Raw genomic sequence first — 25,413 nt, forward strand, 5'->3', positions numbered from 1 at the left:
TTGGCTCCAGGAATGCTCAGTATGTATTTGCAACCCAGACTGAAAAGAACTGTACTCACAGCAGAATTCTGCAATGTCATATCAGGCTAAAATGTTTGTTCAGGTTTTCAACAAACTTCACAAAATAAGTGGTGTAGAGATATACATGAAAACAAACCAGCAGATGTGACTGTGAGGCATTACAGAATGGCAAGTGAAATTTAATAAGAACTTCAAACAAACAGGAAGCAGTATGTCCTTACGAAGGACATTGAATCAAAAATAGGCAAGAGCACAAGAAAGAGAAGACAAATTTGTAAGTGATCTCTTCTACACAGAGGGATTAAATTTATTCCAGTGAATAAATGACTGTTGTCTTTTATATACAATGTAAACTTAACCGCAATACAAAATATTGTTATTCTTATTTTGCTATTTATAATGATGAAACAGCAATGAAGTTGTATTTGGTACTGCGAGGGGCATTATTTGTAATAATAACAACTGGAGCCAAAGATCATGGAAGTGAATGGAAGGATACCTATTGCTTGAAATGGCCTGGATAATTTAGGCTCTAACCTGGAAATGTGATCCCAAACCACATTCATACCTTCATTTCAGAGCAGAGAAAGGAAAAAGAGGGAAAAAAAAAAAAAGAAGACAGTGCATCCATTTTACACGAAGATTTTTTGTTACTTCCATATACTCAGCTTTGTCCCGGACTTGTCTAGAAATGCTGCCATGAAACTGTTTCTCCTATTCGTACGCCTATGTTCCTAGATGTGCAGATTGTAAAACAAGAGGTTCTGTTCCCATGAAATAGATCTCTATAATCCTTTCCAAGTAACAAAAGCAATTTCCTGCACGCTTGGTCCTACCTGATGTACAGATGCTGACAGGCAAGCACTGCACTACCACTGGCTAACACTCCAGCTCAAACTGACCACCATTGGACCAGAGTGCCAAGGGTTCACTTTATCTCAAGTTGGACTGCTCAAATTAATTTCTGTCAGTTCCCACAGATAACTCAAATACTTCTGTGGTTATTAGTTAATTAAGCATTATGCCAAAACCCAATAGGTTTTAAAAAGATATACTATGTACAAATCGTTCCCAAGCTACAGGATCTGAAAACTGTAGGTAAAATATGGGCAGGAACTGAGAAGAAATATGCTGGCTGCAGACTTGCACCCTGGTAAATTCTGCAGAGCCACTTGCTCAGTGAAAGAGCACCCATCTCCCATCTTTTTTGTCTCACAACACCTAAGAGGAATTGCTAGTAACGGTTAGCAGGGAACAGAGATACCATTGCACCTTATCAATGTGTCATCCCTCTGCTTTGAAGGTATCCAAGAAAAAATCAGTGATCCTGGCAATAATCCTCCCTGCTCTGTGGACACACTCTTTCAGCAGAATCATCTTGCTATTTATTAAACTAACAAAAAAGAAACTCAAAAAGCCCTGTACCTGCTCTGTTTCATACTGAATTGAACTGGCCCTGGCATCTTCAATCCCAAGCAATTCAAGTGTAGGAAAAGCCGCATCTATATTATCCCCTTTGTGAGCTGCCCCAGCTGAGCTCAGTCACAGCCCTTAATTAACATCCCTCCATCCTATCACATCTTAGATTTATTTGCATTTCCCCTTGGCTCCAAACTAGATGAAGCAAAATACATGTGCAGCCAGAGGGCTAGTAGCAACTCCCTGCAGAGGTTCAAAAGCAGCCAAGGGCTCCTTTATATGGAAAAACTTATGATCAGCTTAACTAGCAAAATATGCTGTTCCACTGTATCTACCTACAAACAGCTCACCAGGCCAATGTTCTATATCAGAACAAAAGTGACTGACTTTCTACTCCACACTGATAATTATTCAGGAATGAAATGCATTTTTATTCCAGAGACGAGTTGCCCATCAGGGAACCACTGCAGCACATACAACTGCATCAGAATAAGCTATGGCAGCGTATGAAAGAAAATTTCCCAATGCAGAAAGCCTAATATCTCAGAATTGCTGAGATGTTATCTCTGACCTACTTTGCCCAAAATACCATAGAGATATCTCCACACAGGCATCCAATTATTTGTTGAAATCAACAAGTACTTTTGTGCTACACAGAATTAGTACAAGCTAAAAAAAGAGAGTAGAAGAGGATAGGTGGAAATAAGTGTTCTTTTTGTAGCATTTGCAGTACAGGAATTGATTTCACAAACATGCTCATCCAAGCAATGTAGTTCATTCAGCAGACCGTCAACTCCCATCAAAGAGTCATTCTTAACTTAAAATCAGCATGCCCATAACAGAAACAAATGAACGGAAAAGCGCAAAATAGTTCTTTAGAAACAGCCCAGCTGTCTCATGCATCCGACGCTGCCACATACAAATGTTTTCATTGAAGGGGAAAAAAGTGCCAACCCTGAAGCTGAATACCATAGTTGAAAATGGCCATCAAAACTGAACTATGTACCATGCAAACAGTGTAACCGAAGACACTAAGCACATTCCCAGAGAAGACCACACCAAAAAAGGACGCTTCTGGAGTTCTTACAATATTTTCAAAAGCACTGTTCCTAACAAAGGATTTTACAAGGCAATCAAACACTTTGCTAGGTAATTCAATTCTTCTAAATCAGCTTTTGCTAACTGCACGGTTTATTTCAAGGACAGCTGTCCCCAGGGATTAACAAACCCCAGAGTGAATATGAGAAACATTAGTATATTTTTTTTGCTTCTCTGAAACCTTGTGAAATATTGAAAGGGTTTGAGAGACAAATTTAGAACAAACTGATTTAAGGAAAATAAATTAGTAAGTATTCCAGTAAATGGTGTGGTCTGAATATTACAGGAAGGGTCACTTTTACCTTAAGAGCACAGTTAACCTCACTTCAATCCGAAAGTCCACTCTGGTGCAAACTGTTGCAAAATTAGTGCAGATATGAGATTTGCTACCATTTATGGGACAATAATGTCTGTTTCTCTGATCTCTGAAAATTAAAACTTTGTTCAACTGACAATACAGAAGCTTTAGCATATGACGGCACCTCTGTACCATAAGACACTATTTCTTAAAGCAGTTCTTGTACCTTCAATAAGCTACTGAGTGAAAGAGGAAAGAGAAATTTTCTGTTTTCTCCGATTAAAAAGTAAAGAAACAAAACAAAAATTCTGCATTAAATTAAATTCTTAGGTCAGACTAGAAAGAAATTTAGTTTCCTCTTTAAAATCTTCTTCCCAGGCCCTAAGAAATAGACACTAAAGAGAGAGAAATATTACTAATGCTTTTAATATTTATTCAAAAAACATAATTAAAATAATAGTAAGAGAAAAAATAATTCTCCATTTGAAATCACTTATGATAGCCTATCTGCTTGCAGAAGCAAGATTAAAAAGGTCCATTATTAATGAAACCTTAACATTTAATCAATGCAATTTCCAGTTTCTAAAAATAAATCCTGTAGGTGTAACCACACCAAAAAGTTTCACCAGTTGCAAACCAGGGGTAGAGACCCTGAAACCTGCACTTCTCGCAGCGTGATCAGTTAGTCTAGTGAATACCTGCCGTCTCCTTGTTGAAAGACGTGACCACCAACTGAAAATGAAATGGTATAGCATGTGCAGTATACTTGATAGAGTTCTGAACTGAATGATGCATTAAGTCTTCGTTTGTTTGTTTAAGAGCAGGATACTGGTTAGTTTGGTGTTTTTTTCCAGAGGTAGATTCACAAAGGCTTCTTAGGTTTTGGGTTTTAGACATTAAACCTTAAGTACTCTGCCACCTAGTAGCACTCCCAACCTGAAAAGAGCCAACTGCATTCCCAGTACCAGTAGATTTCAGCTCGTTCCACATACTCATCACTACTGAGGGAAGGAAGACTTTTGCTATTGAGGCTTATGAATCCCTTATGACTCAAACCCAACAATCTGCAGAACAAGAAAGTTTAAAAATTACTGTTCTAGCTCTTGCATGTGTTAGCAACCTGAAATGAGATCTACAAGAGATAAAACGTTGAACAAGGGTTACCCAAGCTCCCTCTAGGAAATCCTGAGGAAAAGTATGCATTACCCTCATTAGGGGCCAACAAGCATGGCCCATGTGAGCACAGAACTAAATAACTACTGGTTTCCTTAGGATTTATGTCTGATGATTAAATTCTTTGAAGTCTAACAATAAATGAAACAGCATTAATTTTTTTTCCCCTATGGCTGTGAGACCTGAAGTGTCTCTGTCCCTTCTGGATTCTCTAATCTTTAATAAGAAAGCACAGGCTATATTGTACAAGCTTGAAATGTTCTTCTCTACCTACCCACCTATTTTAATGAACCTTGCAGAAACACAGTATCTTTGAAATTATTATATTCAAACTTAGCTGAAATTAGTTAACAAGTTTCAAATTTATCACTAACACTGTGTAGGCTTAAGCAAATTTACGTGCAGAGGAATACACAGAGTGGAACACATAAGCTTTACTTCAGGAGAAACCAAGACTGAAGACACTTAAATATTCATGGCAACAGGGACAAGCCACTCTCTCTTCCCCACAGCAGTGAAATGGCAGATGGCAGCTATTTACCTTGCTCCCTCCTGTTAGGCTTGCATTGCAAGTTCTGATGTTTTTATCCCCAAACACAAGTGAAGGATATTAATTATCTACTAAAAAAAAATCCAGAAAAAAACACCTTTGCTCCCGTTAGCATAAATTCAACAAGAAGAGCATCATACTATGACTTGCAGTAAACATATATGCAAGAGATAATATTCGTATACCATGATATATGATGCTGCTGTTGCTGTTAAGATACGATTCAACCAACGGTGCTTGTTCTTCCGAATGTTTCATTCTGCGCGTTCTTGGGCGACTGTCCACATTGGACTGAACCATTAATGGGTCCTGGCGCTTTTTTTTCTGCTTCTGTTCTAGCAGTGCTCGCTGAGGAAAATACAAAGAAAAGCATCCGTTACTGGACTCCAAACAGTAGCAACCTATGAAGAAACACAATGGATATCTTTATACCTTCTCCAATTTTCCAGTGGCAACAGTTGGCAAGTGGGATATTGGGATATCAGGTTATATGAAATCTTTCCAAAAAACCACAACCAGCTCACTGCTAAAACATCTTCTGCTGAAAACAGCAAATAATTAGAATAGATCTTTCTAAGCAGTCTACCAGCTGTCAGAGCTTGCTTGGAAATAACCGTTGGGAAAACAGTGTGAGTACTGGCTGTGAAGCAATGGGAGGGTAAGCAAGGGCATCAGGCAGAGATGCCAATTTAAGTTTCTGTAAATTAAAAGCAGGTAATCTGCAAAATAGAATCAAGCGATAATGCTCGACATTAACCTAATTTAACAACTATACAAGATGAACTTTAATTAAACACTTGAATTTCTCAGCTAGACCTGCTGAAAACCAAAACCTTCAGCATCCAATGACACCATAGGCATCTCTCTCTTTGATCCCTCTTCCACAACTTCAAGCAACTAAACTGTTAATTTTATTTATCCATTACTTTACCATTTCCCTCCTCCTGTACAGTGATTTTGTGCTTCTGGAAAACAGATGCACTAAAACTGAAGAATAAAAATGGAGAGTGGACTCTCATCTCCATAAATTGTGTGAAACACCTCAACATGACTTCAAAGCAATCCGAATCTAGTACAGGATTACATCATAAATTAAAAGTATTTGAATTTGAAAATGAGATGCTGCTAGACATGCAAGCTGATAAAACAATGGGAAAAGAAATTTATAGAAAAACATAAAATTAAACTCACGAAGTTTAACTATAAACATAACAAAGTCTTGTGAAAAGGGGACCACAGAAAAATCAAAGGAAAAGTGGAAACCTCAAACCCCATTAGAACATGGTGGCAGCGTTCCCTAAGGTTTCATGGAAGAGATTCTGAATCACTTTTTCTTGTACAAGTCATGTTGGAATACAGTAACAAGTATTTTACAACCACAACGGCTAAATCGATGGAACAACAACAACAACAACAACAACAAAACAACAAAAAACGCCAAACAACTAAAAACACTGTGGTAAACCTCTGTTGGCTGGCATGTCTGGCAGAACCACCTGTCCTTTCTGGTCCATCAAAGGAGTAATAAAAACTGTGTAAATCAGCTTAAAACAAGTCCAAGGCAAAGCAAGTGAGTTATCACTCAAACCACAGTCACTAACTAAAATTTTAATGGAAGTTAGACTTCTAAGCAAGCTGTAACCTTCACAGATCTCTCTTTTGCATTCCCTAATCAAAGGATGCAATTTTCTATCAATTACCAGATACATGTGTCAGTGATTTTGTTATGCCAAGATCTAGACTTCAGAGAGCAAGAAGGCTCCCTCCAAAATCTTACCTGCCTGTCAAGCTTCTGCTGACGCAGGCTGCTCCCCTCATCATCCAGAACACTGCAAAGACAAAGAATAATTAATTGGAACAAATTTATCACTCAAAACACCACTTAACAGCAGTCACTGGAAGAAACTGTTGCAGAAGTTATACATATAGAACTCCCGCTATGTTCCATAGAAGTTTGCCTGCCCTAACCTGCAAAAGTTGGCACAAGAGTATTAAATGCACTGCATGAAAAACTGAAAAATTGTGGTTCACATAAACGTCAACAAAAATATATGTATTATTCAGCCAGTTCACAAAGAAATGCAAAATCCAGTCTACAGCTTGTTTTCTTCTCTATCTTCGAATGCAAAATGTCAACATACACAGCAATGGGGTTTGATTGAAAATTTGCATATAAAACATATAAAAAGTGAGTGTAAAAGAGCTGCTTAGCCACTCAGCAGTATTTAAAATTACGTTAGGAAAATTAACTGTCTAATCTTTCACACACTGAAAACCAGAATTTATTCCTAAATATCTGAAAAGTCACGCTCATTGCCATGCACTCCAACTTTTAGAGACTGGCAAGACAAACAGTATTGCTCACTGCCATATTTCTTTCTGCTAATTGTTGCTAGCTGAAAGATTAGCTCCTGTGCATGCAATCATTTTCATTAATTAGAAGTTAAAAACTAATGGCATTGAAATCAGAAAATTATTTTTGTGAAGTACTTTATCAAATTACTGACTACGTTTTATTTTTTCTGGAGAACAAAGGTCTCTATTGTAAGAACATTATGGTTAAACAATGACTACAGATAATGAAATCTTTTAAACTGTAATATGTCATCTACAAGGAAAACAGTGCTATAGAACAAAAAAACCAGCCTCTTACAAGTAGAATTCATTTTCTCTTACAACATATTTTTGTAAAAGATTAGCTCTCCTTTTTTTATAATCGCTCTTAACAATCAAAAAGAAAGAAAAAAAAAAAAAGAAAAAAAAGAAACCAGGACAAATGAACCTGGATTCTGACCTACATACAACCCAACTGTATTGCAATAGAAATTTCATAAAAAACGTGACTTCCCATGTATTAATATATACTCTTTAGAAGACAGTAACATTATAATACAGTTAGGTATGACATCTAATAAAGGCATGCAGAACACCACCTTTCCAATGCCAGCATTATCAAAGACCTATAATTAAGCATTACTGGTGGCATCACCCTTTTAAAATTTATACACAGGTTATATGTCACAAAAGGCTGATATTCCACAGAAGGAAACTATTCTGTACAAGTACGCTGGATACAAAATTAATCTCTTGTAGAGGTAATGCATTACTCATAGCCCACAAAAAAATTAAAGAAATAAACCCTCACAGTAACAAAAAATATTCTGCTTTACACTAAGCATTCTTCAATTGATAAATTACAGAAACAAGTTATAAAAAGAAGACACATTCCTCCTCTGTAAACAATATCAGGGGTTTTTTTTCAAGAGAGCTTCACTACAACTGCATTACATATTAGCTGGCCTGCTATAAAGTAAAACAACCCTAACTGATATCTGTGGCCAAATGATTGAGTAAAAGATGCCTAAACATAAAGTTGCAGGCTTAATGGCCTGAACAAATCCTCCTCATTTAAGACAATGCTTGAAAAAAGCCAAAACCATGTAATGATCCCAATACAGACCACAAGAACGGCAGGGGCAGCAATGCATATACAGCTGTAATACCCAAAGGTCAAGAGCCAATATAACTCCAATCCACCAGTCATTTGCTGAGCTAAGGAGAAAACTCTGATCTCTTCTCTCATCTTCTGCTTTATAAATCAGACTATGCTTACTCCCCTCACACATATTAAATAAGCTACAAACACACTTCTCAGACATTCCCATAAACCAGAAGTTCAGTAATTAGTTTTAGGTGAATTTAATGTTTTTCAGTATTATGCTAGACTGGCTATAATTCACAACCAAGGTGTCCAAGCACACCGGATGATTCTCACATACCCTGCTTTCCCATCACACCATATCCTGGCATAAAACCCTGCACGGAACAAGGGAGCAGGCAAACACTCTCTGTCAGGTTCCAAACCTTAACTGTGACTCCCTGGTAAACCACAACAAGCTAAATTCAGGTTCAGGTAAAAAAGCATAGCTCCCTCAGGTCTCTTTATTCCCAACCCTACCATAGTAAAGGTGGCAATTTCAGTGACACCACAGCAAACACCAGGAAGAGGAAGGGTGTGATTTGCATTGATTCACCACTCCATGAATGCAAAGCAACTATCAGACACACCAGAGGACTACCAAAAACATGAAACTCCATTCAAAAAGTATGGATGCTGTAATGCTAGAACACCTCTCCATATTGTCCTTCTACTGCAAGACGTCGCTTTTAAAGCCTCTGAATATATGAATCAGAGCTGACACCAAGAGCAGCATGCCTTGAAAACCAGCTGACAAGCTCGTCTGGAACTTCCAGGTCCTTCATTCTCTCCGTATTTTATAAAGTTCTGAGTAGTTTTCCACAATCCTGTTGTAAATATGCAATAACTACAAGCCTTGCACTCCAACTTTCTTCACCGACACCGAAGTTCAGCAGAACACAGTTACTTCAACAATTACCTCCCTCTCCAGATTACTTGACTTGTACAACAATGCCTTACTCCCAGCAGCCAGCTGCACCGCTCTCCTGAATCCTTCCCACTGTAAAAAAGGCCTCATTACCACCAACTCTGTTTCATCAGTTACTTGATGCCAGTATCACTGAAAAGCTGCAGTTCTGTCCTTTCTTGATGCCTAAATAATGGTTATGGAAGTGCAAATAAAAAGAGGATCCAATTTCGCCTATATATTCTTCTGCTGTAACAGCAGACCACTCCACTTGGAGACTCTGTACTTTGTTAATATTTTCTACAGAACCAGTGGTCCCTAGAGTTGCTGATTAGCAGCCAGTATTTCACATTTCCTAATTTTCAATGGAAGAACTCTCCTGAGACTGGGTGACTCCCAAATTTGCCATTAAGAGACACCAAAGTTTTAAGAAATGCATACATACATAAAACAAGCTCCGTTTCTTCACCAATTCCATCAGGCCCTCACTCCTGCTGCCTTGAGAAACACCTGCATTGGACTCTAAGTGTGTAACCACCACTGACCCTTTTTCTTAAATTTCAGTGAAGCCCTGCAGAAAGATTTAGCAGATGATCTTGCTGCAGCATCTGGCAGTTCATGCACTCTGACAGATGCTTCAGGGTCCAAGAGCTGAAATCCAGAGAACCTACACTTTTCAGAAAACACAAAAGTCTAGGAGCAGAAGCTCTGCCTTTGCCTTTCCTGGTCTTTGAAAATAACAAAAATCAATTCCTCTTCCCTCTGGGAGACTTGTGCATTTGGCAAGGACCCAGCCTACCCTGCCCAGTTTCAGAACTGGCCATGCTTTTGTTGCTCAGTGGTCCAAATAACTGGGAGGGTCAGAAACTAAAGGCCCAGTACAGTGGAAACTACAGGTGCAACATCGCAGGACCACCACAGGAAATAACCTCATGGAGAGCAAAGCTGTTAGAACAATTCTGCCTACATGTTTGATGTGATGCTAGAAAATCCCAGCAGCAGCATGAAACTCAGTCAGTCTTAATAGAGAAATGTAACTTCATAATTAATGAAAATTGAATTATTGATGAGAATGCATACATATTAGCAATCTGCTGAGCATGCTGAAGTATCCTGAAGATCCAGTAAGGTTCATTTTTACTCCTATTTGATCAAGTATAATGTACCCACCTGGCATCTTGGCTATGGCTTTGAGCCATTTAAAACAAAAAGCAATTTTACACTATATATAATATTGTAAACAGTGCTTCAGGTCTGCAATAACAGTCTAGGCCAAATTCAGTTAACAAGTCAGAGCTTGTATGTATTTCCTTGCAGATAATTATCCAGGGAAGAGCCATCCATCTATACACAACACAAGCAACCTATTAGAGCTTACTGGATGTTGGGCTTAAGAAGCCAAGCCTATAGCTATATAGCGTACAGATTCATATTAGCAGTCTGCACCATGGCTCCATAAAGACTCAAATATTAAATTTTGATAACATTATTTTAAAGTTTTAAACATGACGTTTGATTCAAATATCCCCACCTCCTATTTTCTAAAGGGAAATATGTTAAATGAACAATCACCTTTTTGTTGAAGTATTACTTTTCATATCACCTTTTTAAGATACCAAATCTATTTTACAGATACAGTTTCAACATTAAATTCAATTTACAAAAAAATAGCCAGGCTTTCTATGCTGCTACACGCGATAAAGAAGACAAAAATACAAGCAATAATTTTAGTATTCTAAGCACTTCATAATCTGTATTCCTTAAAAATCATTTTAAGAGAAACCCAAGACCAAGCAGGTTTCAAGGATGAAGCTGCATGATTACATGGAGCTTCATAACTTACTTCTGAGATGAAGGCAGAAGATGCTGTAAATCAACATCTTGCGAAACTCTACTGTATTTCCACATGGATCTAAGTAAAATTGGAAAAGCCTAATTCAAATAACACATTTCACAGCAAGTACTTCACCTTTACTCTTTGAACATGCAAACTGCTTACATTTCAGTAAGCCATTGCAGGGGTAAAAATTAAGAAGAAACGTTTTCAATCAGAATGTGCAAGGTACATGTAGTCACAGATTTAATTAAGTGTTTTTTTTAAAGGAAAAGTCTAACACAGTAAAACAGCTCTTTCGTTTCTGCCAACAAACGAGGCAATGCTTTTGTCCTTCCTGACAATGCTTCATAAAATAACATTTTCCATTTTAATAACTTTTTAACCAAGACAGAGGTCCAAAATCGTATCTATCACATCTCTGCAGCCCAGCACTAATTGCAGTGAGAAGTGTTGCTGAGCAAACAAGCAGACACATACTACCACTAAACTTTCATATGCTGTTTAGAAGTGTCACCCTTGCATTTTCTCTTTCTGCTGCTTCATGATAATACATTACTAACAGTAGCACCCAAAACCTCTATGTGAAATCAGGGACCTTTGCACAAGCAAAATGAATGCACGTAAGTTAGGGAAAATTCCTGAAACAAACAGTTCACATTATAAAAAGGTGAAGAATTTGCTTTTAAAAATAATACTACCCCCATTTACAACACTAAACCAGAAACAATGGAAAAGCAGAGGAAGTATTTTCATCTTGAGTTTCTTCTGCCATTATTGTCAACTACAGTTCAGAAATAATGGATGATCAAGCCAGATAACAATAAAATAAATAAATAAAAATAGACCACACAAGACTAATCTTCAAGATCACTCAGATCTTTTCCAAGCACTCTTGCTGTTAAGAAAGCTGGTATGTTGCTGTGTCAAGAGAAACAGATTATGGGATCTTTCAAAGCATGGCTGACTCAAAAGGGCAAGAATGGGTGTAATGTGCCATTTGCACATTAAAAAGTCCCTAAAAACATATGAAATAAAATTCCTGCAAAGAGATAGCACTTGGCTTATTGGATACCATCTGTCATATTCACCCAATTACACTCCTCTAAAATCTCTATACTTCCATAAGGTCTCTGTAGTTCCAATAAAACGCAACTGCTCTGGATAACGTTACTGTTAAGCCATTAGGAACAAGCTTTCCAGCAGCACTGTTGAAATGCTACTGTGAAAGCTCATTACCAGGGTCAGGGACCTGCAGGCTGAAGTCATGCTCCAGAGGGAATGGCACAGGTTCTTCAAATCAGTGAAATTCAATGTATTCTTAACCAGCAAAGCCAGCAAGCTCTATAAAGTGCCACGACCTGCAAAGCCCCCACATAAAATAAGGTCTGTTCCCCCATGTATGCCATATGTTGAGTTCACTAGAAGCCACTTGAGAGAACATTACTATATCAGACACACACCCTAATCAAAGACTTCTAAAAGAAACAAATTACTCTGAAAGACTGTGAGGGCTCCACTTAATGCTAGGAATCATCAAGGTTTTCTGATCCCAGAGCAGTTGCTCAGTCTTCTGATTTAGAGTAAAACCTGCAGCTATCTTTATGGTAAAATGAGTAACGTCTTTCCCAAGCCATCTAAACAAGCAGAAGTCTGGCTGTCCTCTTCATTAAAGAGCAGCCCAAGGACATTCAGTCTTAGCTTGCCCTTCTACTGCCAACAGCAGCAGCTCCTGTATTTCTCCCACGCCATGTTCATACAGCAGAGAGGGCAACAGCTTACCATTACCAGTGCGCCTATCAGTTACCACTGAACCGACCAGGAAAGTACAGACACCAGGAACTGCTGCAGAAATGAAGACTGCGTTTTTTTATGTAAAGCTTCAGATAAATAAAATTGTTTCACAGTGAATCTCACAGAGCAAATAAAAGCATGTCTGTCCAGGAATGCAGCACTGCTTCCCCTGCCCCTTAGAAAACCTAAAAGAGAGAAAAAAAGGATAAGGAAAAAAAGGCAGGAATACGAACACAAATACTTGATTCAGAATTATCAGCACCAAATCAGCCACAAAACACAAAAAGATGCAGAGGATCATACACTATGCCAATGATCTAAATGGCACTAAAAGTAATGCCTGCAGGGCAGATGGCTGAAAGCAGAGACTGAATTTGCAGTTGCACAAATAATTACAGAACCAAATGCTTTATTTTCTTTTCAAATCCTGGCTGGCAAACTAGCTTAAAAATCAGTAAATGAACAAGACCTTCCTGAATTGTTGGTCCTATTTGCTTCAGTAAGGTTTATCTAAATGACCACTGTACATTAAAATCTATGACACTCATGTCCGTCCAACAGTTCTGGCTTGGGGATTTAAAAAGAACAACAAAAAAACTTTTTACCACTCTATTTTCCAGAACATTATTAGTTAATATTTTTCTCTTCCATCCCTCTTCAGTCACATGATAAATATTTGCACCTCGGCAAGAGGTAACAACATCTTCATCAATGACCTGGAGGAGACAACTGAATGCACCCTTATCACATTTGCAGAGATGACAAGCTGGGGGGACCAGCCAATATACTCAGGGCACGGCTGCTGTCCAGAGGGACCCTGACAGGTCAGTAGGAGCCTTATGGAATTTAACAAGGACAAACGCAAAGCCCTGCACCTGGGAAGGAAGACTCCCCTGCAACAACACAGGCTGGGGACCATCTGGCCAAATAGGACCTGGATTCTTGATGGACAGCGAGCTGGACATGAGCCAGCAGTGTGCCCTGGCAGCAAAGGCAGCCAACAGTGCCCTGGGCTGTACCAATAAGAACTTGGCCACTGGACCAAGGGAAGTGATTAACATCCTTCCTGTTCTCTTCACTTGTGAGAACCCATACAGAAAATTGCATCCAGTTTTGAGCACCCTGGTACAAGAAAGATGATCAACTGGAGCATCCCAAAGGAGGGCAGAGGTCTGGGCACTGGGATGGAGCACTTGTCCTGTGAGGAGAGGTTGAGGAAGCTGGTCTTGTTCAGCCTGGAAAAGGGATGGCTTTGGAGAGGCCTAATCACAGCCTTCTAATACCAGGCAATCCAGAAACGTGCAGTCTCCATCCTTGGCATCTTCAACACCCAAATGAATAAAGCCCTGATCAACCTGGCCTGACCTCACAGCTGACTGTGCTGTGAGCAGGACATTGGACTGGAGAACTCCATAGGTCCCTTCCAGCCTCCAGAAGTCCCTTCCAGATTCTGTGAATAGCATCCTCCTTTTGGGTGTCACACAGAACTAAAACATCAGTGTCACAGCTGAGCTACAAGGCAGATTATACAAGCAGAATAACTGAAAGAAAACAACAGGAACACACGCTTTTTTTTTTTCTCTGAATTCCATGTAGGTAAGTGTTAAGCTAAACTCCAGCCAAATCCTGAGCATGACCACATAATTGTATTTTTGCTCTGTTTTAATTAGCACACTTCATCCAAATATATCTCCAATTGTTAGAACTTCAGGGGTATATGAAACAAAGAAAAATTGTAGAAATCAAGTCTTCTGAATGTTTCACTCAGAATAAGTTTAAAAACATAAATCACCAGTCAGATAACACATTGGAAGATGGGTGTATTACAGGATATATAGAACTAAGCACTTAAGAGCAAACAGTCCAACAGACTCTCAGTGTTCAAGGGAACAACACAAAACTCTACAGGTACTGTAGATATGCTTTGTATAGAATCACAGAATCATTTAGGCTGAAAAGACCTTTGAGATCATCAAGTCCAATCATTAACCCAGGACTGCCACGTCCACCACTAAACTACGTCCCTAAGCACCGCATCTATGCATTTTTTTAAAAACCTCCAGGGATGGCGAGGCCACCACCTCCCTGAGCACCCTCTATTAATGAGATCCAGCTTTGAGTTTAATCAGAAAACTGCTATTCACCTTCCAAGAACAAAACTGAGGTCACTGGGAAAAAGAAACGACAGTGTAGTATCTGAAATGTCTTGGCTGACAGCTTTCAGTGAGGATGCTAAGAAGCCAGGGAAAGATCTAATGAGAGGAAAAGCAAGTCTATTCCCTAAAGCACGTTGCATGTTTTAAATAACCTGAACTACAGGGCTGCCACTACTGCCCTGGAAAGATCAGTTTGAACTAATATTTGTACAGATTCATTCTCTGCAATTATACAGAGGTGAATAAGATAGCATACAACAGTAAATTGCAGGTAATGAAAATAACACCTAAGGGAAGAGCGGATGGCTGGGCTATTTCTTGCCCTCCCTCAATACACAAACTCGAAATGCAATTTTAGAAAGAAAGGCTATGTCTTAAAAGAGAAAGGTGAATTTAATAAACATGAATGCTGGAGCACAAACACACAATAGCCTTTGGCATTATGTAAGCTATGCTAAAATTGTATTTAAAGTAGATTGATGAGAAGTGCCTGAATAGGAATAAATTGGAAAGGTAAAAAAACCCCAACACAACAACCGTGACCTGGAGATACACTACCTGCAATGCAGATGGATCCAGATGACAAATGACATGACTTTCAGGAAGAGCATTTATTGAAAACGCCTCGCTGCCAGCCACAGGAAAAAAGATCCAGTCCTAACTAATAGTCAGTTTGCTTTCTCTTTAAGTATCAAAATTCGACCCATCTCAGTCATTAAAACACTAAAATCTATGCACAAACAAACCCAACCCACTGATGTACAAAACATCCAACCATAACAAACAGTAAATTAAACAAGCAGAAACTAGGGAGAAGTATTGTCTGGATAGGAGACTGCACTTACTGCAGAATAAGAGTTCTCCACCTGGGCCGTAGAGGACAGTGATGACTCTCCCATTCCACTACTGCTGCACTGGTAAAAGATGTCACCTAGAACAGACCTCTGCGATTCTTATACGGAACAGACTGTCAACCACTGTAATCAAGAGAAAACCTACAGAAGACTGCCGGCTCCTTTCCCTCCCTCTCTTATAATTGTTTTATGAAACATGGTTTTGCCCAGCTGGCAGCATACTGGACCTATTTTATATCAAACAGTGTAACCTTCCAAGACACCTGTAAAATGAGATTAACAAACAAGTCTTAACTCTTCTTAGAAACACTTTCGTGATGCAAGAATGAAGCATTACAGGTACAGTAACTAACCTAAACACAGTGCTGTATTTTAAAATAATAGTATAATTGTGAAGTGTTTAACAAACAAAACACTGATCCCAACGATATGGCCAATGCCACAGGTGTTCAGTGAGGCTTCTCCCTGCAGTAGGCATGTAAACACAGGCACAAATACACTGAAAGAGATGATATCTGAGGCAGTTCACTAATGCAGCAACTTATTAAAAGATCCCGCTGCCTACTTATGTGTTTAGGACAGGACAGGAAAAAGACACAGTGGTATTCATTGGGTTTTTAAAAGGAACAGTAAAATTAAGCTATCAATTTATTGAAAATGTGAAGGTGAAAGAGACAACCTCGTCTCCCTTAGCTGCTATAACAATCAAAACTGAAGAAAAATACAGTAAGAATTATAACTCTGATAGGAGATGTTAGTGAAGGGAAACAGCCAAGCTCCTTTTTCCTTTTTACAGGTGGTTTTACAGTTTCTGTGGAGTACAGTTTCTGAGGGAAGACATGTCATTTCATGATAAATACTAACCCTGAAACAAAATATTTTGTCACTTTCTTCCCCCTACGCATACTATCTTTATAATCCAATCTAGTATTCTTTTGCTGGAACTGAAGAAAGCGGATTTTTCATTTTGGTTTGAGTTCATTCTCTGTAGTTACCTTCTCTACAAGTAGCAAATTCTGACAATCCTGGACAACATTTTTGTTGGAAGAATGAGTTTGCCATATCCTGGTGCCTGAGTACATGACATGGATTTCAAGATGGGTAAAATGTTGATGGCTGGCAAAAGTAACAAATATCATTTGGCCTAGATTTTGAACCCAGTAAGGAAAAGTAAGTCAGTATTTCTAACAGCACTCTATGCAGATGAGGTATTCCATACAGTCTGACCTGTATACTTGAGCCCTGATCGAAAAAAATGTTAATTCAATCTCCTGAAAATGTTTCCACTAATTTCACATGGCATAAAAAGATGAGACGCTGTGCACAAACCCTTTCAAGTTGGGATTTTTAATGACAAAAACTCCTAGAGACAGAGAATTGTTTTCACAATTTGCACATACAGTGCCCGCACAAAAGACAATCTTTTTCTGATGGAGTCTTCCAATTATCAATATAATCTTAGAAAAGCATAGTAATAATAAGGTTGGGATGGTGACTTCCCCCCCACCCCCGCTTTTTTTTATGAGACAGAGGTATTCACTCCTTTCTAAAACGTGGTAATGTCTATAGTATTCAAAGATGATTGCAAAAGAACTTACACATTTTGCCTTTTCTGATTTATGAATTCCCCTTGTGAATAAACAACCAGAAGAACATTATTCTCCATTTCAGACCTAAGGCAATCTTTTTCCTTTGTCTCTGATGAGCAATCAAAGATGGGTAAGTGGAATCCACTCTCAAGACTTGCGAAGCAGCAGGAAAACTTTATAACATGGTCAGAGTTCTCTGCGGCTGTGAAGCAAAGAGCTCCTGAGAAGCAGTGGCAGGTAACCAACACGAGAGCTTTACTCACAGCAAGAATATTACTGACTGTCATTTGAAAGCTGGTCCCTCTAATTATCTCAGTCGGTCATTCTTCTGCGGGTTTAGGGCAAAGGCAAACATTGTGGCACCTGGATGGCATTGCACCAGTGATTCCTTCAGGGTACATTATCCAGTATGTAGGAAACCTCTTAAGGACTGATATTCATGCATGAAGGCTTCCCAATGCAGACATCAATGGGACCTGTGAGCCCATTCTATGTTCTTGGCCTCCACTCAAGATTTCTGCTCCCTGAAGAACTGGAGGGGGCTCTAGCCCACAATGCTGTGGTGGGCCACCACAACAGGCTTGTGCCAATGGCAGGACTGGTCAGAGAAAATAATTCCATTACATTGATCAGCTCCAGATTTTGAAAACTGACATCCTGAAACTCACACCTGCTCTAAAACAGAAAGCAAACCAAAAGCATACCAATTTTCTATAGAATAGATACACCTACAGAATTGAGCCCCTGATAACCCTGAGATCTTTAATCCTATGCCTGTCCACCTGCCTGACTGCCAAAATAAGCAGCATGGAAGACCCCAGAAGCTACAGAGTACTGACCAAGAAGCACAAGAGATGGGTCATGTATGATGGAAGCTGCTGAGGGGGTAGGCAGGCAAGCAACTGAAAAAAATCCCAAAGGAATTTTGCCCAATAAAACTTTTTCAGGATTAGGCTTTCTCCCTGAATAATTCTAAGGCAATAAATCAGCAAATTCTCGTGAAAGCTCTCCCCTCTCCAACACATATTAGTATGCAAAATAACCAGTTGATGAAGAATCACAGAACAGTCAGGGTTGGAAGGGACTGCTGGAGATCATGTAGTCCAACCCACTGCTAAAGCAGATAAAGCATCTACTATAGCAGATACTGTTACATCATCATAATTATTATTATTTTACATATTATCATAGAAAACTGTTGAAAACTGTTGAAACTACAGTACAGCCAACAAAGACTGTCACTCATTAGATTTCCTAAGTGTTTAAGGTTATTTAAGAAATCGTATTCCACAACTTTAGCCATCAGCTGAGAAAGCCAACTGTATGCTGGGCTGCATCAAAAGCACGGCCAGCAGGTTGAGAGAGGTGATTCTGCCCCTCTGCTCTCATGAGACCCCACCTGGAGTACTGCATCCAGCTCTGGGGTCCTCAGTACAAGGACATGGACCTGTTGGAGCAGGTGCAGAGAAGGGCCATGAAAATGATCACAGAGATGGAACACCTACAAGGACAGGCTGAGAGAGTTGGGGGTGTTCAGCCTGGAGAAGAGAAGGCTCCAAGGAGACCTTATTGTGGCCTTTCAATACTTAAAAGAGTCCTTCTAAGAAAGATGGGGACAGACTTTTTAATAAGGCCTGTAGCAATAGGACAGGGGAGTAATGATTTTAAACTGAAAGAGGGTAGATTCAGACTAGATATAAGGAAGAATGTTTTACAATGAGGGTGGTGAAAGACTGGAACAGGTTGCCCAGAGAGGCTGTAGATGCCGCATCCCTGGAAACATTTAAGGTCAGGCTGGAGTGGGCTCTGAGCAACCTGCTCTAGCTGAAGATGTCCCTGATTATTGCAGAGGGGTTGGACTAGATGACCTTTACAGGTCACTTCCAACCCAAACTATTCTATGTTACACCTTTCATGTTTCTCCATGGCAATTAACCCCCTTTCAAAGATACTACCAAGTCCAGGCACTGTGTTGGAAGAAGGCAGCATTGGAAAGGAGGAAAGAGAAGTCAGACTACTATCAGGCAAGGATCAGTCGCTCTAGCACAGAGTTTGTAAAATTATCTCTGTTATAATTTTTTCTCTATGGGTGGAGGAGAAAAGTATGCCTTATTATAAGGCGTATCAGCCTTTTTTTCCTTTTTGTTAAATTAGGTGATTTTCTCCACATCTGTGTGTAATTCCCAGTCCAGGAAGCTGAACTACCATGGCAAATTTCAGCCTGTGTCAGTTTCCAACTTTCTCTACTAAAAATAATTGCAGAGAGAAAATAAAAGGGAGGAGGAAAAAGCATAACAAGGAATAATGCTATATAGAATCTCATGTCATATGACATATTAGGAAAAGGAAAAAATACTGGGTTTTGACACATTTTAGGAAAAAACCTAACTCGTCCCATTAAACCCATATTTCTGTATTCTGACCATATTTTATTTAACCTCAAATATGCTAGCATGCATTTTTGTGTTTCAAATTGAGAAAAAAAATAGTCCTCTTAATAAATGCATTCACATTTACAATTAGAAGTATCACACTGAGCAACAGTCTTAACATTGCTACACAACATGCCTCTTTTTGTTGCATACAAAGGTACGCATAAATTTTAAACCTTGCATAAATTTGAATCATCTCTGATTTTCATCAATATTAACTGTGCTTACCAATTTGAATTTATATACCTAGTTTAGCATATCACCTTAAAGTACTTCAAATAAATTAGTCAAATTTAAAACAGATCAAATACTTATTATTGGAACTTTTTCTTTCCATTTTCGCTATTAATCATCAAAGTCCCAATCGTACTTCCTCTTGGCTGCCCTGTGACCACCTTTGTTACATCTGACAATCATGAGGCACCTTTTAGCTAAGTAAGTGTACTGAAGGAAATGATATTAGGAAGTACAGACAAGCCTGGCCTTTTCTTGTGCCTCAAGCAGGAAGATTTCAGCTATTGAAGTCTCCTATTTCTATCATCAAAATTCTGTTTACAAAACCACAATCCAAAACAATACCTGGCTATTCAGAAAACTCCAACAGTTAATAGAAACCGACCCTGCAGAGAGGAGAAAAACCAAAATGTGGGTGATCACAATATAACCATGGCTGGAACCTCACTAAAGCCCAATTTTGCTGGGAAAAGCAAGGATGCTCTGATTTGAGGGAAGCCAGCAGAGCAGAGCCCGCTAATATGGCAAAGGTTGTAATCTTTTGAATCCATTTCTGATACCTCTTCACACAAAGGTTTAGTTTCCAGGGTTGTGGCAGTCCGTCTTGATCTAAGAAAGATTCCAGCAGCTAGAATTATCTCTCCTGATACAAATCGTAAGTGCACGTGAATCCACCTGGTGTGTAAAGTTTTACGTTCAAATGAACTATGAAGCTAATACATTATAAACCAGGAAGTCTTCAGTCAAATCTTCAGTCAGAATCTCATGGCAAATTTAGCGTGCTTGAGAAACGCTTAGTTCACAAGGGCAGTACCAGAAAGCAAGTGCACGTTGCAAACTGAAAATTATAGGATACTATAGAACCAAACTCATCTGGTTCTCTCAAATTCCTCCAACAAAGTTATCATTTAGTCTAATAATTACTTCGGATTTTTTTCTCAACACTTCATAACATATTGTGTGGCGGTACAAAGTACTATGTGTACTTACTGTAGTAATATATAATTGGAAAAATATAAAAAAGCAATTAATTACTAAGAAATTTGATGACTTGATAAAAGTAATACATTCTCTGCTCTTCCCAGTTTGACCTCTCAACAGATAATCAGACAAGACATTATTCCCTCATATTTAACTACATATACATAGATATATGTATATTTAAAAAAAATGTGAGAGAAAATCTGCAAAATGACTACTTTTTTTAATACAGTTTAGAAAACTATCTTCATTAACTGGTATGACTCAAATGTTCTTCAGCATTGGGCAGTTCATTGATATAGCAATCCTTCCTTTCAAGACATAAGATTCTGCTCATCTATGAGACAGGCAAGAATGTATGCTGCCAGCAAGAAGTGAGAATTGTGGGAAAGGCATGTGGCAGCATGCAGACTCACAGTTTCAGAGAAGTGGGAACTGGTGTCCCTAAAAAGCTTTGGATCTCCAGGTGAAAATCTCCTCTGCAGTATACAGCCTATTGTTAACACAGTTATCAGATTACTGGGAAAATAAGAGCCAGTTATCGTGACCCAACCAATTCATATTTCTAACTGCAACTATCTTTTCCAAATTACTGTTCTAGGCTTGAAAACATCTTCACATGAACAGCCTGCGTGGTACTGTTTGACAGCCTCCATCGGTCCCCCACGCAAGACATTTCAGACTCTGGAACACCATTTCCATTATATTTGAAGAAGACTGAAAATAGAGTCCGATACATGCACACCATCTAATTTTTAGGGTTCCAGTCCTGAACAGACAAATAAAACTTGTTATTGCTGGACATAAATATTGCCCACTAAGCCCACTCAAATGGCTAAGTATTTGCAAAATAAAAGCTTATGGCATGTGAAATGGTGAACAGCAAAAGAAAAGGCTGATAACAAATCATGAATTTTTATCTTTGCTTTCTAAACTGCTTGTCAAATACGCACCAGTTCTATCAGAGTAATCAGGATACTTTTTCAATTGTTCTGAAAATTCCTAGGATTTGCACAAACATTTTCCCTGGATTTGCACAAACATTTTACCCTAAAAAAAGAGTAACCTTTTTTTAAAAAATAAAGTATGCATAAGATAATTAGATTTTAAAAGGTGTGTCAACTTTAGGGTTTCTTTTTTTCTTAAATTGGCAAGAAGCTGTCACCTGTAACTGTAATAAAATATCCAAAGGCGTGAGATCAAAAAAAGATTTCAGCATTTATCTAATCTACTACTTTTTAAACCGATCTTACCTGAGTTAAGCATTATTTTTCCCTTTCACTGTGTGACAACTGCTAAGCAAATAGGGTACCATGTTTTATAAAACCAAGAAGAGCTATCATACAATACCACAAGCATTCTTTGCCAGTCATGTACTACTACAGATTTTCAGTATCATTTGACCTCTCCAATAAAGGATACAATACCAGCATGACATCCAAGGAACTAAGCAGTATAATTCTCACTAAGGTTGTGCCATTAATCCCTGCACAGAGAGTACTGAAAATTTATGCTCAAATGATGTATTTCTAGATATTTGTCGAAATTACAGTTTTCTAGAATCAGATAATAATTATATAGGATCGCAAATTGTACATATGTCAGTTCCTAGAAACAAAATGGACAGCAAAATCTGCAATTCTAACGGCTGTTTTCATGCTAAATACAGATACAGAGAACACAGCCATTCATTTACCGATTAAGACAAAAATTGTTTCCCTTGTCTTTTTGTTCTCTTTTCTCTAAGTTTCATGCATATTATGAACTCACAGAAAGACAGAAATAAGTTTACTGGCCAGAAGTAACACAGGAAAAATCTACTGACTCTTTACTTAGTGCACAGAATAGACAAACTCTCCTTTTAGAAACATGTCAGATGTACAGAACATTGGGTATCCCTGGGTTTAGGGGTTTGGGGTTTTTTATTCCTTTCTTTATTTTTTAAAGGAAAGGTGAATGAAGTCCTACACTGACCTTCAACCTGTGGGTTCAACCTGTGGAGCTTAAATGAATATTCAATTACATTGTGAGAAGGACTGCTTCCTATGTGTTTACAACTTGACAAAAATACCTTCAAGACAGAAAGAACAACCACAATCTAGATTAATGTCACTTTCCACGTATCCAGAAAAAGTGCAAATCTTTCGCCATCCCAAACATTTTAATAATAAAATCAAAAATTCTGTACAAAACCACTTCCATTTCTAATTTCCAAACTCGTGCAGGTTTAGAGATACCCCACTGATTAGAGCCACACTCTGTAGCAGATTAGTTTAAGCATGACAGAAGCAGGAACTGAGGCAATTCAAGATACTACACGTCTTGAATTTTATGCTTTCCATTCTTTGACAAAGAAAGCCAGCATAATCTAATTTGCTCCAGCATTTCATTTAAAAAATCTAGAGATAAACCATCTTTGGTCATGTGTTAACTAAACAGATCACAGCTGAAGTAGATCAGATTAACTGCTGAAGAAAGATGGTGTTGACAAAGCACAGAAAAGTTTAGCAGCACTTTTTGTGGAGACAAACGGCACATTAAAACATTCAAATTTATTTGCCAGGAGGCTGTCTTAAGCTTAGGTTTAATTTGTTGTAAAGCAAAGCCTGGGAGAATAATATGTTTTTATTGAACAAATTGCTGTTCAGGTGCTATGACATCAGTTACAAACTATTACAGGAAAGGGCTTTTCACCATCCTTTTCATATTTTTTAATATGTGGCTGAAGCTGTCATTTTAATTATTCCCCTTCACCTGCTAGAATGCCTGTTAGCAACAATTATAGCAAAAGCAGTCTCCACTGGGGACTGAAGCGCCACTACAGCCTTGTCAGTAGACACACTTCTAAGCCTGCTAGTTCCCACCTATGAAACATTTTCAAAATGTGGGTGGTAAAATGCAAATAGAAATATGTGATAATCAGATTGGTTGCTGATTTTCTAGAACAGGAAGCAAATCATGTAAAAAGCAAAGCAGGTAAAATTAAATTCAAAACATTTAGGTCTTTGTCAGAGAAGTATTTAAGTTCCCTGTCTGACATGAAACATGTATGTTAATACTGTATTTTGCATAAGACTACAAGACAAAAAGCAGTGAACAAGTGTATCTCTGGAAGTTTCAGGAAGGATTCTCATTTCCACAGGGGTTCTGTAATAAAATTTGACTACAGCACTCAAACTTCAAATTCCTTCACTAGCAATTCAGTATCCGCATAATATGGGAGGGTTGCCTGTTTTCTTAAGGAAGAAAGATTTATGCATTCATAATGTCTGTAATTTTTTTCTTTGGTTGACTAATTTCAACCAAAATTAAAGAGGGGTAAATCTTTCTAAGTCCAACAGATTTCATGATGAAGGTGGTGGCTGGGTAGAGAGAGACACCTTAAATAGTCTCTCTGGAGAGAGGAAGATTTTGGGCTCAGCTCAGTAACATTAATGAGAATCCACACAGGGAAACATTATGAACAACAGCTATAGGAATTCTGGCTTCAAAAGCTGTATCAATCCTAGGACCACTTCTTACAGGTATATGCAGAAGATCCCGTCCAACCCCAACAAACTGTAAAGAAAGTTTACTAGGTTGATTTTTTTCTTGTCCACATACGCAGAGTTCTCATTATCTTAATTTGGATTTCTTATAAGAAAATCAGTAATACAAAAGAAAGAAAAAAAGATAATCTATTTTAGAGGCAAGAAGGGTGAAAGTGGAAGACAAAGCAAATCTAATTCCTTCCCTGATCTCACTACTGAGTTTTTTTCCTGGAAAAGCCACACCTCTGCTGTATGTGCAGTGTCCCCATCAGTAACACTGGGGTAATACCCTCTGCCTTTGCAACATCCCCCAGAGCTCTACACAAAGCGTAGCATGTGCAGGTGAGACACAAAACAGGCAGTGCAGAACAGCACCACGCTGAGCTGCACCCAGACCACTGAGGGACACTGAGCTCTCGAGCCATGGCCACACCATAAATCACCAGGTGCACACCAGAAAAGGGAGACAACAGTAGGAACAATAAGCAAGCACATGTATCTCAGATAGAGGAAGCTGTATCAGACAGAGCTGGAGACCCTGTTTAACCACACCAGATGTAATTAAACCACTTCTGGCACTGTGGAAGTGCATTTCTAAATGCATTTGAATGAGGCAAAAAGTATCAGTTTAGCTACTGGACCATTAAAAAAAGTGTGAAAATAAGGTCCCCCTTTGGGTCTAATCAATACTCATATACCAGCAGATGTTTTTCTACACCTCTCAGATAAATACATATGACTACGTATCTTCTGGTTTCTTTCTGCAACACTAATTGCCCACTGTTATTTGCAGTTTTCATAGCTCTAATATTTCACTGCACAACCTGTGAGTTTGTGTTTATTGTAGGACACAAGTTTACAAGGTGAACCATTTCAGCCTGCAGGATCATCCACTGAATGTCATTCAGCTTAATTCTCTCAGATTCAGAAGGCTCCATTTTCTCACTCTGTCAGGACCTAGCCAAAACTAGAACAGGATGAGGAGTTCAGCCCAAGAATTATGGAAGGAAAGCTGGCTGGCAGAAGCAAGCTAGAAACATGTGAGACAGCAAAAGCTTCCTCTGC

The 25,413-nt window shown here is 38.6% G+C and overlaps 1 protein-coding gene across 8 annotated transcripts in view; it reads right to left on the reverse strand.

Moving 5' to 3' along the window:
* TUB (TUB bipartite transcription factor) overlaps nucleotides 1-25,413 on the reverse strand; it is a 167,061-nt gene that overhangs the window by 45,724 nt on the left and 95,924 nt on the right. For all 8 annotated transcript variants that reach the window (XM_055722002.1, XM_055722004.1, XM_055722005.1 and 5 more), the window contains exons 2-3: nucleotides 6,337-6,388; nucleotides 4,745-4,907 (exon numbers count right to left, since the gene is read on the reverse strand). In XM_055722002.1, coding sequence (XP_055577977.1) covers nucleotides 4,745-4,907; nucleotides 6,337-6,388 — 215 coding nt within the window. The remainder of the gene's footprint in view (nucleotides 1-4,744; nucleotides 4,908-6,336; nucleotides 6,389-25,413) is intronic.

This window comes from Falco cherrug, chromosome 10, assembly GCF_023634085.1.
Source record: "Falco cherrug isolate bFalChe1 chromosome 10, bFalChe1.pri, whole genome shotgun sequence".
Classification (NCBI taxonomy): domain Eukaryota; kingdom Metazoa; phylum Chordata; class Aves; order Falconiformes; family Falconidae; genus Falco; species Falco cherrug.